The 18537-nt window shown below is 40.4% G+C and overlaps 1 protein-coding gene across 4 annotated transcripts in view; it reads left to right on the top strand.

The window, feature by feature from the left end:
- Positions 1 to 18537, top strand: part of NDRG3 (NDRG family member 3) — a 69144-nt gene that overhangs the window by 10555 nt on the left and 40052 nt on the right. For 3 of the 4 annotated variants that reach the window (XM_005532199.3, XM_014260799.2, XM_014260798.2), the window contains exon 2: positions 17350 to 17454. In XM_005532199.3, the coding sequence (XP_005532256.2) occupies positions 17398 to 17454 (57 nt within the window). In that variant the 5' untranslated portion in view covers positions 17350 to 17397. Of the gene's footprint in view, positions 1 to 2957; positions 3074 to 17349; positions 17455 to 18537 lie in introns of those variants that run through there. The other variant, XM_088064411.1, reaches the window with a different exon arrangement.

The following is an 18537-nucleotide window of genomic DNA, read 5'->3' as shown; positions in this document are numbered from 1 at the left end:
ACTAGATGAAGAGTAATGACTTTTATTACTGCTGACTGCATAGTAGAAGGTAGAAAACAGCTTTCAGTCAGGGATGGTGAGGGTTCTGTTCTCCTCCAAACTGGCTGCAGGGGCATTGAAGGAGAAGTAGCCTTGGAGCTTTTACCTCTTTCTTGGTTTCTCCCGACTGCATCTTCATTTGAAGGAAAATCAAAACATTTAATCTCTAACTGAGGTGAATATTTAACAGGAGTGTATTAGGTGCCAGTGTATTGGGCTGCAGTGGAACGTGTTGATCCCTTCATTAAATGCAAAGTTATTCCATGTTGACTCAAAAGATCCCAAGAGAAACAAGACTACTTAATCCCAGTGTGTGGTTTGGTGAAGGAATTGTGAGAAACATTCATGCTCCTGTGCTAAACTGGAGTTTCAGATAGATCAAAGAAACTGACTTCACTGTATTGAGTAATATTGACATAAGAAGCATTGCCTGAAGGGTCCAAGAGGACCAAGAGTACAGCCTAGAAAGAGATCATGATGAGCTCACTCAACTAAACCAGATCAAGCCATTGTTTTGAAAAGAGTGCCTGAGCCTTTGATGATTCCCTCTGCGTCCTACATTTCATAAAAGCTCTTGAACGAGGAGTGTAGCATTTCTCTGCAGTGGATGGACACTTTCTCTTTGCAGCTCCTAGTGTAGCTCATACACAAATAGAGCAAATGTACATAAAAGGGCTAATTTAAAAAAAAGTCAACTTGATGTCAAGAGAGAAGCATATGGGCATCTTATATTTTAAAATTCTGTAATAAAAGAATATTTTTCATGAAATTCCCAACTCTAGGAGTGGTGGAGGAAGCAGGGCATTATGTCAAAGGTTGCATGCACATTTATGAAGGTTTGTGGCAGCATTAAGGCACACTTCTAAAGAGAAACTCTGATATGACTCCCTGAGGAAGTGTGGAAGTCCTATAAAGCAGTAAAATCATATGAATAATCAACACTGGAGCTCATTATCAGCATAATCTGGCAAACTCTTGAGTATAAGAGAACTAGAAAAGAAAAAGAGGTGATGAGAAAGCAAAAACATGGAATTAGAGGAGAGGAGACATTAAATGGTTTAGGACCTTGCACCTTGGAAAGAAGCCACTGGGAGGACAAAAGGAAGTAATAAAGCTTTATTTTAAGGAAAGGGTGACTGGTGGAGGAGGTGAGGGAAGAATAACTGGCATTTCTGAGACCATGAGGTTCTGTTGCGACAGCCAATAAAAATATAGCTATAAATCAGACAGATGGAAGATTTATTTTATACAGTGTTTTCACAATATTAACCATTGCCAGAGGATGATGTGGAAGCCAAAAGCACAGAGAAGTCAAAGTCAGAAAAAGAAACCGAAGACAGGTGACATTTATTTGTATCAAAAAACATACATTATCACAGTTAGCTTTGAGGAAGCATGAAAAAAAATCCTGTGGCACTAAGTGATAAAGTAGCATTTTAAGTTCAGCAGAGTGAAGTAATGCAGCTGGAGAAGAGCCCCCACTGTATGTGTAGAGTGATGAGCTTTGAATCGGTTTTCTAGTCCGAGGCAGAACTGAGGGTTGTATTCAGCAACTCTATCAAAATATTATCTCATTGTTTAGCAAATTGAAGATTAGATGCTTGTGGAAAAATAATAGTGATCAAACTAGGAAACTGTGGTGTGTAAGCTCACAGTGCACCTGTGTTGTGAGTGCTGCATGAGTTCTGTTGCTCTCAAAGACCCAGTGAAACTGGGAGAGATTCTGAAAAGGCTGATGTGAATGATCAAAATAAGTTCCTTGTAAAGAATGCTTAAATAGATCAAAGCTCTTCAGTTTCAAGAAGATATCTCTGAAGAGGATATGATGGAAGCATGGTCTTAGCAGCACAGTGTATATGTGAACCCATATTCACTGTCTCTTTTGATAATAGGATTAAGACCACGAAATGGAAATAGTGGGTAGCAGGCTCAAAACAAAGTGAGATATTTCTAAAGTGGGAGCAGGACCTCCTCCTTTCTCTTTGGCATTGATTTTTTAATCTGTTGGAACAATTCCCTGGATTTAAGCTGTTTTATTCTGCAGTTAACACTTCATCAGAGCGCTGTTCATGAAGCTTTGTAAGCTTAGCTCTAGAGCTCTGTTCACAACAGAAATCCTTTTGAATGCTGGAGTAGGTATATGCAGCCTGGCAGACTAAAATGGTCCCTCTGATCAATTTTCATTGGGAAAATCAGTGCAACTTATCAGCAAAATATTGTAGTAGAAATACCTGGTAAAGTCAAATACAGTTCCTGCAGCTCAGGACATAAAACTTTGTCTTGTGTCTGGTGTTTTCAGGTTGTGATTGGAGTATTAAAACTTCTGTGACAGCAAGACCTAATTTACCCTCTTTGACCATTAGCTGGGATGGTGGCATTTTCTTAGGCTGTGGTGGTAGTTCTAGCTGCATCTACTACAGAAATAATATGACATTAAAATGCTAACCAGTTTGCAATAGTGTTCTTTTGGGATTGCTCCACAGGAGTTAGAGAAGCAGGTGGTTTTGGATTCCTAGAAACTGGATATGGTTTCAGTGTACGGCTACTATTTATTTGTAGTTTGTTACCTGTGCTTTGTTGTGTTTGCATATTTATTGACAGAATTGTTTTCTTGCCATTTTAGGCTGATTTAGCAACTTGCTAAACATTTCTTTACTGAATTGTAAAGACAGCCTTCACTAACTTAAACTCATAAACTACTCAAGTGAACTGTGCTTTTGAGTTGTGTATTAACATCTGCTCCTGACCTACAGAAGGGCATCTGGTCACAGAAGCATGCCATTATTTCCAGTTCATTAAACAAAAGCTATGATCTTAATCTGCAAATCCTTGAGATATTTGGAGTTTGAGAGAGTAGGGAGTGGAGTGGTGGAGTCTGCTGGTATTGCTGAGCTAACCCCTCATGGTCACTTGTGTGAGCACGTGGTCTCAAGGACCTTGTGTCTCCCTGGGGACACCTTGCTCCTGAGCAGGGCACGGCTGTGCCCAAGACTCAATCGGACTCTAGAGGTGCTGAGGAAGTGTTCGGTGGAAGGTAAGCTACTATCATTTTACTTCTAAAGTGTTATTATGATCTAGAGTAATTGTATTACTGAGGTTTCACAGATAACTAAATGTCCTGTGATCTGTGAGTGCTCTCAGACCTCTCCATTAGTCAGATAAAACTCATTAGCTGAAATTGCTGTGGACAATGCTGAAAAGAGTATCTATGCTTTGGTTCCCTCATGGTGCCTTAAATGAATATGATACTCTTTACAATTGGGTTTGATGCCTGATTGTACCACAACTCGCCTGACTAATACTATCTTTCTTACATCTTGTGGTATGGCTACCCTTCTTCAGAACATATTAAATATTTTCAGAGGATTATTTTAGATACCACAGCTATAACATTGCAATACTGGACATGGAGTATGTAATACAGCTGCCGTTTTCCAAAAGGATATGGCAATGAAGCTCGGAAAGGGAGGAAAAAAGAGTAATGTTGGAGTGAATAAAAATTCAACACAGAAGTAACTAGGCTTTAATTTTATGTCTGAGATGCCTGCATCAGCTTAAATTCTGCTTAAAGGTTAATATGTGAGAAATGTGCAAGTAATATTACAGAAAGGTAATACTACATCAAGTAGTATTTCATAATTTCTCTCCAGGTGAGTGTTGGCAAGCCAGCCTGTCGTTAGAGAAGATATTGTCAGGCTTGTGTTGGGTTGAGACTGGTCTTCTAATCCTTGCTGTTTGCCAGGGGCATTGGAAAGTTCTTTCTCTGGACAGCGCAAGTGGGCACTGGGAGTTGTGACTGCTCAGAGCTGTTCAAATGGGCTGTCAGAAAGAGTCTTTGCTAAAATCTCCAGGGTGTGTTACTTTATATTGCATATTTTGGGGTTTTTTTTGTGATGAAGGACTATTCTGTATATAATAGGTCAAGCTCTTGATAATTCTTGTGACTCAAGGAAGGAGAGAGGCACCAAGATTTCATGGGCAAGGCTGCCTTACTGTTTTTCTGCAGCACAAAGTGTGAGAATAAATAACTTCTGTGTAAACAAGGAACAGCAGTGTTTCAGTGCTCTGGGACAGAAGCTTCTACAGGACTTGGGAGGGACAGATGCTGCCTGAAATACACATGGATGTACAGGCAAAGAGGAATTATTGTCAAGTGCTCTTCTTTTGCCATACCGTAGACATTTGCTCTTGAACTGAATCAGACTGGATGATGCATTATCAGATCTTGTGCAGTTCTTCACGTGTTCTTTTTCTGGAAAATATTGAAAATATTTTTCAGAATTACCAATCAATTTACTATTAAGCCTGTTATTTTGATATATTAACATCTGCCCTGAAAAATTTACCAGGAGATTAATTTCTGCTCCAGCTATGCCTTTAATATGAAGTATCTGAGTTGACTCCTTATTCATTATAAAACAGTTCTAGAAAGGGAATTTTTAAACAGTTCTGATCTGTTCATTTTCATTTTTCTTTTTATTCTGGCCTGTGATGTTTTCAGGTTAAAAATCTCATTGTTTATAACACTTGCAGCAAGGGATATTCCCTTGGATAAAAGGAAACTACTTTTGCTAGGAGCATGGTATGTAATGCTAGAATCTGCATCCTTAGAGATTTTCAAATCCATAAGGCCCTGAACAGCTGGATCCAGCTTTGAAATTACTCTTGCTTGGAGAGTAATCTCTCCTCCAGAAATCTCTTCCAGCCTACATGGTTTTGCAATTGCATCCAGGTCCCATAAACAGAAACCTTGCCATGTTCCTGCTGCGCTGTTCTTACCTGCAAAAGATGCTGTGAGCAGGCTTCTCAGAATCTACCTCTTAATTCTTAATTGAGTGTTGTGGTTTTAAACCATTAGCTAAAAAATCACTAGAAAACTTACTTATTTCTTGCTGTGAGATATGGATTAGAACAAGAGCAAAACAGGCTTAAAACTTAAAAGGAGCAAAGAAAGTTTATTAACAAAACTACAAGAATAAGAAACCAGAATAAAACTTCCAGAAACCCTTTTTCTCTACTATCCAACCATTCTCTTGTTCATATGATAACATAAAGAGACAAAAAACCTAGTGGTTAAAACACTCCTAATTTTGCTATAGTCTTCTCATCGATCTTTGTAGAGAAAAAGTTCTCTTCTGCTAATTTATAGTGTTTTTCACAAGAAAACCATTTTCCTCATGGCTTTCTATTTCTCTGATGCCAGCTGCCCGGAAACTCTGTCATCAGTTTTCTCCTCCCATTTCACATCACTCTGAGGTAGGTTTTTTGGGCCATGAAGTCAAGGGGTGTCATTTTAAGGATGAGTTATTCAAAGGCAAAAGTTCTCTTCATTTGTCTCTGTGAGCATTTCTGGCAACAGAAGTTTTCTTTTTTCCTCTTAAGGGCTATAAATCTTCAACAGCTATCACTTCTCTTTTTCTGTTCCAGCATCTACTTCTACTACTTCACTATTTGCTTAAATCCACACTTTGAAATATTCCATTCCTCCCAATATACTCTGTCATGAATTAAAGGAGTTTTTTCAGAACACTATTGTCTATCTCCAAAGCTTTAACAGAAGAATATATAATATATTATATAATATATAATATATATATTATATAATATATATATATAATATAATATATATAATAGAATATATAATATATAATATAATAATATAATAGCTTATTAAAGCATTTTCTTATTTCTCTCTCCTATCTGAAGCTTAATTCCTTTCATCACTGTCTTTGATAGTTTGTTGTTTCTTTACCTGTTGATCACTCTTGTTGCCCTCTTCCTGGAAAAAGGATTAAATCTGCAAGTCTCATCTCGGTAGTAAAAGAGTTAAAGTCTTGCTCAAGCCGGAGGCATTCATGGTGCCAGGTTTCAGTTCAGCGGCACTTAGAGCCAGGAGTCTCTCGAGAAGTTTCAGCCACCCCAGAGGCTTCTCAGGAAGCTGCAGCAGAGCCCGGTCCGGCCAGAGCCCGGGGCAAGCCCCGCAGGCCCCATCTCCCGGCCGGGAGCCACGGCAGGCCCAGCCCAGCCCCTGCCCGGGCCGCATGGCCTGCGCAAGGGACGGGAGCCAGCTGGAGCTCTGTTACCTTTCACAGCCAGAAACAAAGAGACAAAGAAATTCCCAGGCTTAGGGCTTAAGATGGTGTTCACAGCTTGATCTCACTTTTCAATGGTCAACATTACTGTCAGTTCTCAGAAATGACCAGTTATTGGCCAGGAGTAAAATTCCCATCAGCTTCCAGCAGCCTAAACTTCTTTAGGTGTTTCCCTTAGTTTGTTTTTGGTTTTTTTTAAATGCCAATCCAACACACTGAGGAATTAGTTTTAGGCTTTGGTGTAGTCAGCTTTTTCCTTCACTGTTGCTTTGGTGTAGTACATCTTCATCTCATACTGATTTTTAGGGAATGAAATCAGGAATCGATGTGCTGTAACCAAGTCTTTCTAAACATGGAGGGGTTAAACATGAAAACCATGAGATGGTTCAGCTTTATTCAGGACTAGAGTATTAGGACTAAATCAGTTGTATTGAGATCTTCAGTTAGTTTTTAAAGAAGTAAAATCGTTGTATTTTAACATCTTCACGGGTCTGTTTACAATAACTGTGTGTCCTAGTTGACAATTGTCTTTGGGATCGTGGATTTCCATGGTAAGATATGTGATGTGAAACTGTCTCGATTGTGAATGTTTCCTATATCCCAAATGTACAAAACTCAAAAATGTACAAAAATGTACAAAATTTCACTTAGTACAAACCACCTTAACTTGCACTGTTATTTCTTAATGAAAACTAAACTCTGAGTTGATCTAACCCATGGGCTTTGGCGTGGAAAACTTTGGGTGAGGAAAAAAGAAGTTATTGCTTTTACCTGATCGATACTGCAAGCAAAAGCTAATTTGATAGAAGCAGATTCAGCTTACCTTTCTAAAACTGCTCTTTTTTTTGGTATAAATTGTTTATCCAGTCCAGTTCACACAGTAGATAGCTTCAGTTTCTGATTTTGATCACTCGGATTTTAACAGGAATTGGTGTGGGGGTGAATGAGGAAACGGAGGGAAAGAAGGATGGAGAAAAAGGGAAACAGAAGTTCTGTTGACATTTTAGGAATGCAAGGGCTTGCATCTTGCAAGTCTAGGAGGATGTGCCTGCTGGACTTCTGCAGATCTCAGGCAGTAATGACCAGAGCTTTTGCAGGAAGAGCTAAACTCACAAGCAGCCAGAACCAAGAGCATGCAGTGGACATCTGTAGAGAGCAAATTGGGTTTGGGTGAACATGGAACTTGGTGACTAGGTCAGTTTCCTCAGGCCTATTTGACAAGATTTGGGAAGGTGTGCTGGTACAGAGCGCCATCTGCCTTTGGCTTCTAGCTGCTTGCAGAAAAGCATTCCTAATTCTATGAAAAATGTCGCTTGCCTTCTAATGGTATTTTTGGTATTTGCTTTATATACAGTTTTATAACTGACTTCAAACATGAGTCATTCTTATGAGTGATGTTTGGCTTAAGTAGTTGGTGTTTTCTGTCCTAAGTCTCTGTTGTATTCATGCAGGTGTTTGCAGGTGTCCTTGTAATTTGTAAGGGAGGATACTTACAGTGGCTGAAAGAAAATGTCCATTGCTGCATCACAGAATCACAGACTGTTTTGGGTTGGAAGGGACCTCAAATATCTTTTTTTAACCCCTGTGCCATGGGCAGGAACACCTTCCACTAGACCAGGTTGCTCAAAGCCCCATCCAGTCTGGCCTTGGGCACTTCCAGGGGTGTTTCTACTCTCTCTGAAATAAGACATAATTAATTACCTGTTTTATCAGAAGGCTTCTATCCATTTCAGAAACTTATAACATGGATGTCCATGCTGATATGTACTCAGGTATTCATTTATAGCCCAGGTTACTTGCATCCACAGAGCACCATGAAGACTCTAGTGAGTTTGTGAGTATGTTTCCCTGCCCTTTTGTATGTGATCGTCAACTTATACTGCAGGATTTGGAGGCAGTTCCAGAGGTCCCTGCAACTCTGGTCCTCATTACATGAGCTGGTTCTAACGTTTATGTGACTGTCTGATAGATTCCTTAAGCTCACTAAACCAGCAGAAAGCTAGCCTGGCAAAAAGTCTGCATTACATTTGCTCATATTGCAGTCAAGCATGCCAGACATTCCCCAAGGCAGGGTTTGGGTCCTGGCTGCAAGGGGACGGAGCAAAGGAGAGAGCTTAAGGGTCTAGGTTTTCTTTCAGAGGCTGTGATATGAAACTCTAGTTCCTCTATATGTCCTGAAATAATACCCTAAAACAAGGCAACTCAAATTAGCAAAATCAGAGTTCTGTCCTATGTTCTGTATGTACTCCATCTAGTATGGGATTTATCATACCCTGAAGCTAAGTGCAGGCTCCTGCATATCATCTGGCAGTGTCCTGATCATGTACATTATCTGCTCCCTGATTCAGCTGAAGAGCTAACACTGCCCAGACACCTGGTTTCTTAAATCCAACCTCAAATCGAGATACTTGACAGATTTAGAAAACAGATGGCACACAGGGAGCCTTTTCATCAGTCAGTTCACTGATCCAAGTGAAAGGTAGTCCTGGAAAAAAACACTTGAGGGAGAGGGTAAGGAGATCTGATTTGCCATGTCATTGCATAATCATCAGTCTGATGTGAGGGAAGGAGAGGAAGGAAGTTCTGTCTGGTGTAGGGAGGGAGGACAGGAGCATCCCTTTTTGCAGAAGCTCACAATTGTATTAAATGAGTAATGAAATTATCTCCTGAATTGGTCCTGAATTGTCTGTCGTGTATCCATTACTGGTTTTAACTATGCTAAGTGGAGTTACCTCTCCTGGCCAGCTGCCTCAGGAGGGATGTTTCAGCCTGGTATACACAAGGATGTTTTCTGCTTTGGAAGCAAATTCACCAAATGGAAATGATGGAAGGGACAGTTGTGTGGCAGTTGCCATGGGCTGAAGTAATGCTACTGATACTTGAGGAGAGGTTGTCCTTCAATGACACAGGTTGGGCTAAAATAAAAGACCTTGTCCTGGGAAGCTCAAGGAGTAGTACTACATGCATAAGAGGAATATTTCATTAATGAAGAAGAAGATAAAAATCTTATTTTAGCAATTTGTTTTTCATACAATGTGTTCTTAAAATTTGTGTCAGTCCTGTGAATGCCCCTTTTACAAGCAATCTGCAGTTAGAGCAGATTAAGATAGTTAAACTGCATCCTGAGGCTTATTTCTGTCTTCTGTGTACTTTGATATTCTTATTAACCATCAATATTTAATATTGAGTAAGATGTACTTGCTATGATAAAACTTACAGATTCTCCCGTGTCCACCGTGGTGGATAACTTGGAATTGGAGCTCTTGGAAGTGTTTGATCAGCTTTTTCCTGGAAGTGTACTACTTTCTGATGGCCAAAATGCATTTTTTCAAGTTTGAGTTAAGAAGAAAAGCTTGTGGTTGCTCTGTGAAGACACTAGAAGTGATTTAGATATATATAGATATAGATATATATATATATATATGCAGCACAGTAAAGGGCTCTTTACCTGAATGAGCTGCACAAGAGGCATTTGTGTCTTCTTAGCTGCTGAGGAGCAGAACTATTTATTTGTCCTGAACTTTGCAGATGTCTGTGATGATTTTTAAGTTTGGTTTATCCAGATTACGCACACACACACACACACACACACACACACACACATATATATATATAAATATATATTCCACTGTACATGCCAAGAGATCACCTTCACCAGTGAATATGTCACTATGTTGGGTTTCGGTTGTACCATTTATATATTTGAACACTAAGTTTAAATGCAAGTTACTCTACAAAGTTTTTCCTGTGCATTTGATTTAAATATTTTTCTTCTGTCCCAGTAGCACCCCACACAAATGAACTAAAAAATATCAATCAAAATTGCATTAGAAAATATGAAAACTCAGGTCTGACTAATTCTTTGTTTAGCTGTACAATAACTTAAATTGTGGTTCCTCACAGACAGCAAGAAGGCTCAGATAAGTGTAATGGTTATATTATGGAATGGTTTAGGCTGAAAGGGCCCTTAAAGCTCCACCTTCCACTGGACCAGGTTGTTCCCAGCCCCATCTAACCTGGCCTTGGATGACTGCAATTTAATGTTTAGTAACCAGTGAAAATGCAACTTTTTCAATAAGATATTGAAATGTGATATTTAATGATAGAAATCATTGTTCAAATCTCATTTAAACAGATTTCTAATTCACCTTGCTGTGGAATGCTTTACTTTGCTCAATGCAATATGTATTCACATTTGATTAATTTTTTTTTCACTTAAAGTGTGAAAACTCAGTTGGTTAGTAGGAAGCATGGCTGAAATTAAGCAGAAACAAGCTTGAAAATAAAACTCCAGAGGAAACTGAAGGATCTGGTGGAAAGCAGTCAGATTTCATCATAAGCTGCTTATGTGTATGTTCCTGCTGAAGACAGCATTTTTCCCAGTTGCCTGGTGTGGCATGGGCGGGTGTGTGCTGGGGAGCAATTGAGGTCAGCTACATGTAGTGTTGAAGGGTGGGGACACAGGACAGAGGGGAGAGGGCAGGAGGAGAAGGTGCTGTGGATGTGCCTTGATAGCGACGGTGCTGATGAAGAGCTACATGTTTTTTCATTTGGACAAGCATCTAGCCAAAACCTTCAAGAGCCCTCACCAGTGCCTGGGTGGGATCTTCTAAACTACAGGGCTAATCTAAGTAAGTGACTCAGTAGAAGTGAAAGCATCTTGGAACAGATCCATTTGATCGTGTCCTTCATGAAGCTGACGAGAAGGGCTCTGTGGTTTAGTCTGAGCTGTGTGAGCTCTGGCACTGGGTAACACAGATGTTGCTTTAGAGTGATGCCATTGGGCACAAAAGGACATAGAACTTCATGAGAGTAACATGACTGGTGGTAACAGTAACTGCTTATTTCATTTGCCTCGGGGAGAAGGGAAATGCTGCAAAGTCGTTTGAAAGAGATACCATGATCAGAAGAGACTCTTTCAAGACAATAATTTGCACAATTTTCATCAGAGAAATTTCTCATTCCAGTTTATATCCTGGGTGTCCCCACTCCAAAACTTCTTGGACTGTCCTGTATAGGGGATCTCAGCATATCTCAGTGTTTTCATGGGCACTGGTCCAGGTAATGTAAAACACTTTAAAGACTTTTACAGCATTCTTGTTTAGTCAGCCCTATAGCTGATGCCTGTTAATTCAGGTGATCGGCAGGGACAGTATCCTGCTTGCTGAGCTCAGTTACACTCATGGCAATATGACACTGCTTTTAATTAAAATTGGATTCATCCAGAATTAATGGAAAGCTGGGCACAGACCTTTTCCTTACAAAACCATTGTTAAATGTAGGTGTTGTTTAAACACCTTAGAAATTATGTGCACCAGCTGACCTTTCTGTCCTAGGTGTAGCTCAGATTTCAGGGATGTAAAATCATGGTGGATTAGGAAGCTGCTGTTGTTTTGCTCAAGTGCAGTAATGCCTTAAAGAGCTAGGAATAAGGCAACACACTTTTGAAACAATGTTAGTATAGGAGGTAATATAAAGGCTGGTCTTTATTGAGGCCCTCCAGGGGCAGCAGATAGGGAAAAATGCCCACCCCCACATAGGGTGAATACCGTTTGGTAAATTTAGTGAATTAGTGTATTTGACAGAAATCCCCAATTAGAAGCACAAGTGATGAGGTAACTCCTGGTTCTACCCTTTTCTGAATTCTTGCCCCCTCCCCCTTAGACAAGAATTAAACTTTATGAAAATGTGTCTCAAAGAGCTGGTTTCAAACTTGGCTCCCAGAGAGCCTAGCCTTGGGCCCCCAGAGCTTGGAACCTCTGGAATGTGTTTTGTCTTTCTGCCTATCAGGGTAGGGAAAAGTACTGGAGTTAGCTAGGAACTATATAACTATGCAACAAAAGTGTAGAGAGCTATGAATATATATGAAGGAAATAAAAAAGCAAAAATCATTTTGGCAACAGCAGAAGCTGGGACTGCACTGGTGAAGCAGAACACAGTTTCTTTCTGTAGGCACACAGTTTGTATTGGAGGTAGAGCACCATGTGGCACATTTCCCAAAAATACATGAGCTGGAATGCAAAGTGAGTAACCTTGGAAAATATTTTGAAACTGAATTTGGGTCCTTTGCCTGTTTCTCTGGAAGTTTATCATGTCAGCCAGCATTTTAGTACAGAAAACAGAAAATAGAAACTATAGAAATAGCCTGTGCAGGTTTTGGGAAGCACATCGCTGTCCAGAGGCTTGCACAGGGCAGAGGAGCAACAGAACAGGAATGCCCAAGGGTCTCAAGCCCCTTAAATGAAAATTAGCTGAGATCTATATGCCAAGACTGTGGTTTGCTCAGCCATGCTGAGGAGCCCTTCCAGGCAGATGGTTTTCCATCTGTGGGAGAGCAGCACAGGAGGCACAGGAATTAGGAATCCCCTTTTAAAGAAAGGGAGAATTTGCAGTGGAGAGCTACACATGGCTGAAGAAATAAATACCTGAGCAGCAAACCTGCAGATCATGGGTAATGTACTTTGGTTCTGGCATGGGCTGCAAACTGTGGGTTTGTTCCTATCTTCCTTTGTCTGGGAGCAACACTTCTGCTTTCCATCTTACAAGATGTAACTAGCTTGTCAGGGAGTGGTTCTTGGAAACCTTACCTGGATTGTCATGGCTATGAGTCCCTAGAGAGGAGCTTCTTCAGCTTGCCTCTGTTGTCTGCCAAATGAGGGAGCATATGTTTAGGTACATTTAATGCCAGCATAGCTTGACAACTAATGGGTGTAATTTTGCCTCAGTGTGGTTAACATATAAAGCAAGAGTGTAAGTGGCTATGGAGGTAACAAATTATAAGATGTCGTCAAATTGAGGTGAAAACCCAAGAATTTTTAGCCTCTGAATGCAAGGTTTTGTTGCGCCGAGTTCTTAAATTGTGTGGAGAGGTTGTACCTCCATAAGAAAACGTTTGAATTCATGATGCAGCTCTTGCAGCTTCTAACCCTGCAGGGAGCAGTTGTGCCAGAGCTTCAATGACCAGAAAGCAGAGCTTCAGAACCTACAGATACTGCAGTTCACACTCCAGGCCCATAGTACTCATACTCTTGACTTACTGAACTTTACTCCAATTTCTTTCTTTGTATATTGAAATGATGTAAATTGAGAACAGCCTTGTCTTAGAGTGAACATGCAAATGCATGTTTAAGACCTTATTTATAGGTAGATGGTTTCTTTCTGGGGCTCGCCTGCCTTGTTTTTTGATAGCCTTCTGTCTTCTACCCTGATTCTAGTCTCTGTGCTTAATGATTCACCACATCTTTTGTCTTACTGAATTTCCTGGTTTCTTGTCTTACTGGTTTTCAAAGAGCATAGAATCTACTTCAGCCTTTAGGAAACCTTTGAAAAGGGACAGATAGCTTCAGCTGGAGGATTTGAATGCATTTATAGTAATATATAATATAGTAATATAGGCAAGAGGAGTACTTGCAAAACAGGTGGTACTGGGCTATTTATAGAAAAAATGTATGATTTATACAGGGATTGTTTCAGGCAGACCTTTTACTTTGCCTGTAGCCTGTCTTTTACAAAAATCTTTTGAGTGTTATGAATATTTATGCTGCTTTGTTGTGGCATTTTAAGCTTGCTTTCAGCTTATGAAATGGCATGTTTTTTTCTTTAACTAATAGGAGGAATGGAGAGAGAAAATAGTTTCCTGGGCAGACAAGTCTGCAGAGCTTTTACAAGTAGTCTTTAGTATGGTTGGAACAGAGGACAGCCCAGCTCACCAACACCCCATCCTTTCCTTTGCCTCTGCACTTGAAGATGTGGTCTACAAAGGTCTCTCTACTACAAAGCATCCTCTTTTGAGAATTTTTTGTGGCCTTTTTTACTCAAATGGGCCTGTTTGCCATATTTCAAGCCAAAACATATGTTGCTGTTAGCATAGCAGGGTGCTCAGGTGCAGTTGTGGCAAATAGTCATATAGAGCTAGTAGATTTTATGCTGTAATGACAAATTACACAAATTTAATCTAGTGCAATCACATTGAGCTTGCTAAGACCTTGGGAAGAGAAAGGTACATGCGTCTGCCAGTGGAATATCCTCTGACTAAATTAAAATTAGGTCCTTAGGCTATGTCAGCCATTTTCTGGAGAGCTTACTAGTGAATGGATTGGGAAGAGCTGGTTCAGCAAGCTAAAAAACCTGCTTGCAAGCAGTGATGGGAACCCCCTGTGCCTTTTCCTTTAAAAAACTTTACAAGCTAGGTGAAGAGATACAGAATCAAAATGTTTAGAAAAAAATCCACCATCTGAGGCTGTGCAGGTTTAATCTCTCCGTCTGATTTTGCTCTCAGATGAGCAGTTCTCAGTGACTTCCTGGCTCACCTCAGTATTTGTTTCCCACTGGAGAGATCCTTCATAGGTCTTCTGGGTGAGACTGTATTAAGAGCTGGGGAGCTTCCCAGGCTGACTGTGCTGCAGACTTACAGCAGAGCAAGTCTCTTACTGTTCTGTGAACTTCCCTACAGAGGTTTTCACAGTTATTTGAACCCAGCTGTTGTTAAGGAAGGTTGTCTCTTCTGTCTCAAGGAAGTTTCACATAATTCTCAGCACCCAAATCAGCAGCCCTTTTTTGTTGCTACCCAGCTTGCTTTAAGGAAAGGGCAGTGCATAGTGCATGTTATGGCTAACAGCAGCTTGCTCTAGAGACCTCCCTTCCTGTGAGACAGCATTTGGAGCAATAGTGGACCAGGAAGATAAACACCAGGTTAATTTCAGAGTTTTGAAAATATTGTTTATTAAATGCACTGTAGTTGCATCTAGAGACCAAGTATTAAATCAAAGTTGATGAGATAAATTCATTTGATAATCCTTTCTTTGAACCCCTACTAGGTTTTTATTTTTCTCATATAATTAATGATTAATTACATTATTATTTTAATAGCATTAACTATTAATATTGTGAATTATATTACTTATATTATTATATTAATAATTATTATAATTATTAATGTAGTGCATGGTTATAAAATGTGTCCCCTTCTCTAGACTTTGCACACTTCATGGATGTGCTTGTATTGATAGCAAATGGTATACCTGGGCGTGTTTGTGTAGGATGCATCTGAGGCCTCTGGGACTTTCTATAGCTCAGGGGAAACTAGAAGAAATATCTGCAAGGCTGTAGCAAAAGTTTCTTTGAGCAATCTAATGCACAACAATTGGTGCTCTGAGGTGTCCTTTGATTAGCCACAGCTCAGTAGAGAAGGGTTATTATATTGGTTCCTTCCTTCTCTGTAGGCTGTGGTTTAGGCAAAAATGCAAGGTGTCAACCCAAGACTCAGGAAAACTCCCATGTGTATAAAAACCCACAGAGAAAGGTGGCTGGTGTGTGCACAGTTTTTAATTCCTTTGGGTAGAGTGGGAAACTTCCTTGTCTCTTGGGTGACCCCAAGAATAAGCATGACCTTGTTGCCTGCCACCAGTGGGTGTCTTTTCAAGGGACCATAAGAGAAGGGTTACGCTCTCCAACTAATGAGGTGAAGGTGATCGTTCTAGTACGGTGTCACCTGCCTGCACCTTATCTGCAGATAAGCTGTGTGATGCTTGTTTGAAATTCCTTTTGTGTCTGTAACCTCATGTGATGCTGTTTCGGAGAGAACCTGGTAGATGTTGTGCTCTTGATCAGTCCCAGTGTATGTGGAAGTTGTAATTCCTTAGTAGAAATATTTTTTTATTCCATAATATCTTAGTGGTATGACAGTAATGAGCTTTCCTCTGGGGCTTACAATGCACTATATAATGGCTCTTACTCCTCTTCTGAATAAAAATTCATTGTGGGGTAAGGGGGTTATTGCCTGTAGATTAATCAATTTCTTGAAACTCTCACAACTGGTATGTTTTACAGGGAAAAAAAAGTCTAAAAAAGAAAAATAATTTTCCCAAAAATAAGTTTCCCAAAGCAAAGAAACTAAAACATATGCATGTTCCTATGGCTGATTTTCAGAGGGAAAGGCATTTTATGTTGATTTGTTTCCTGACAGACTGGCTTCAGCCACACCTGTGTTATTCCCGTCACAAAGGGTGCAGCTTTGTGCAGCACTTGGGGTGCGAGGGACCCCTTCTCCCCAGTGCATATTTGTGTTGAATTAAGGTGAATGGTGAACGCAATTGTTCTTTTTCCACTCTTTTTTTTCTGTGGTTAGTAGCCTGTAATATCTTAGACAAAGATATTGGTGACAGTATTCAAAAGTATTTTCCTAGCATGCTCATCTGATACTCAGGAAGTCCACCGTATGCTTACTTCTGTTCCATCAAATGAAGTTGATGACTTTGTTTATTTCATCTGCAGTAATAGGTACAGTTTTCCTGAGCAATCAGGTGGTCTGCACCATCAGGTGTGATAATCCCTTGACAGAGCACTTTTCATATTGCTATTTTCTAGCTTGCACTAGAAATTCTTCTGTCTAGAAACACAGCTAGAACGTCTAGAATAAAAATTAAATGTGTTGTAAACTCAGCCACATTGTTTCTCTATCTTCAATGCTGTATTTATACTCAAAGATTTCTCCTCTAGTTCCGTGGCAGCAGCAATTTCCCACAGACATATGGCAGCTTCTTATACTATTGATTACGTTTTTTTTTACCTTGCTGACTCTGCACCATCTGATAGAACGATGGTTTGGGCTGCCATGCTGTCAGTGTTGTCTGCACATCTTCCACTGGACCAGCACTGTCTAGGGCCATTTTTATATCTCATCTGGTACATCAAGGGCTTCCCTGAGTTCTGAACTCTTATGTCCTGCCAGCAAGGAGCATGGATCTCCACACCTCCATCTCCTGTGTGTGGATGTGGTTTTGGCTGTGTGTCTCAGTGAAACAGCACAGCCTTGCCTTGGGTGGCAGGATGATGAGGTTTGAGTATGTAGGGGACAACAGGGGAAGTCAGTATTACTTCATACAAAACAATTTTTCACTCTGCTGATCAAGTAATTTTCAGTTCATTTCCAGACATGCTATGGCTGAAATACTGCCAATACATGGAAGTAGATGCAGTTTCTCACTTGAAAGGCCTGAGGTTTCAGGGGCAGCTTTCAGTGGGCAGGGCAAGGAGTAACTAGGCTGACACAGTGAGAGCAGAGTTTGCCTTCTGCACTGACAGGTGCTTCATGTTGCATCAAGAACCAGTTTATTGCAGGCTTAATTTGAAGCACAGACAAGTCTAATGCAAAGTCTCTAAGCGTTCTTTGATTAGCATATCTTGTAATGCTGTTTCTAACAATATGCCTTTGTTTCAGAATCCCTGTTTGTTGCTTTGAGGATTAATTGGCTCTACTTCCAGCACAATGGATGAACTGCAGGATGTTCAGCTGACAGAGATCAAACCACTCCTGAATGACAAGGTAATGCTGGCTGCTGCTTTGTCCTCACAGGTGTACTTGGGATGACTTTGTGTCTGGCAACGAGTCCTAGCTGCCAGAATCTGTCTACAGATTGAAGAACCTTAAGTACTGAAACTCAGTAAATTCTTCCCCACTCTGATAATCTACCACATCCACTCTTCCAAAGTCTCAGGTAATTCACAATTCAGGTAATTTTGGAGTTCTGGCCAAACAGTACGTTGTGCCTGTACTGAGGATTTGCAAAGGCTGGGCAGCAACTGGAAAAGTTATCACATTCCTTACCTGGTGTAGTTGTAGAACCTCCAAGTTTCTCCTTGTTAGAAATTGCTGGGCTGTGTCCTGGTTGTTGTTTGGCTGGTTTTGGATTGTGGTGGTTTTGTTTTGTTGTTTGGTTTGGGTTTTTTTCTTCTTTTTGTTTAAAATATTCTGTCTTAAATGATCCTTTAGTGTTTTGACCCCTAAAACAGCCCTGTCTCCCTGGATTTAGTAATGGAAAGCAATTTCCTTTTAATGTCTGCAGAGCGCAGTTAGAGCAGTCCAGACTTATGCAATACTGAGACTTTGGAAAGTCATTGTATCACAGTAGCTGTTTAAGTCTTTCACTCTGTCTTCTGTGGACTGGGGAAGAGCCATCTGAGCTCACTGGAAGAAGAGCCTCACTGGATTCTGCCACAAACTCTTGTTGAGAGTGCCTAAGTTCATTACAGGCAACAATATCTAGCATCTTGCATCTACAAACTGATTATGAGCAATGTGGTTTGGTCGCTTTGCATAGCTCTGAGCCAAGTCAAATGGTGTGGGAAGGAGTTCCTAAGGCTTTGCTGTTTGATGGCTGATGATCACTAACTGGCTTGTGCTGCCAAAGGGCTGTCTGTGGTGCTTTGTGCACTCGCTGTGTGCTTGCAGAAAACTGCATTGTCCCCCACAAAATGGATGAAATCTCTGGAATTCTGCTATGTTTTAGTCTGTACTGATTAGTTTTTGCTGATTTCTGTAGTGTCCTAGCATATCTGTTTAGTATCTGTGAAATCTAAAAACTCAGCTGAAATCTGCAGTTCAGCTGCCTGTTGTAACAGACTAGTG

Source organism: Pseudopodoces humilis, chromosome 19 (genome assembly GCF_049639895.1).
Source record: "Pseudopodoces humilis isolate 2021_Gansu_Grassland_sample_001 chromosome 19, ASM4963989v1, whole genome shotgun sequence".
NCBI lineage: Eukaryota > Metazoa > Chordata > Aves > Passeriformes > Paridae > Pseudopodoces > Pseudopodoces humilis.
Note: the sequence above shows the minus strand (reverse complement) of the source record. Positions and strands in the feature narration are given on the sequence as shown.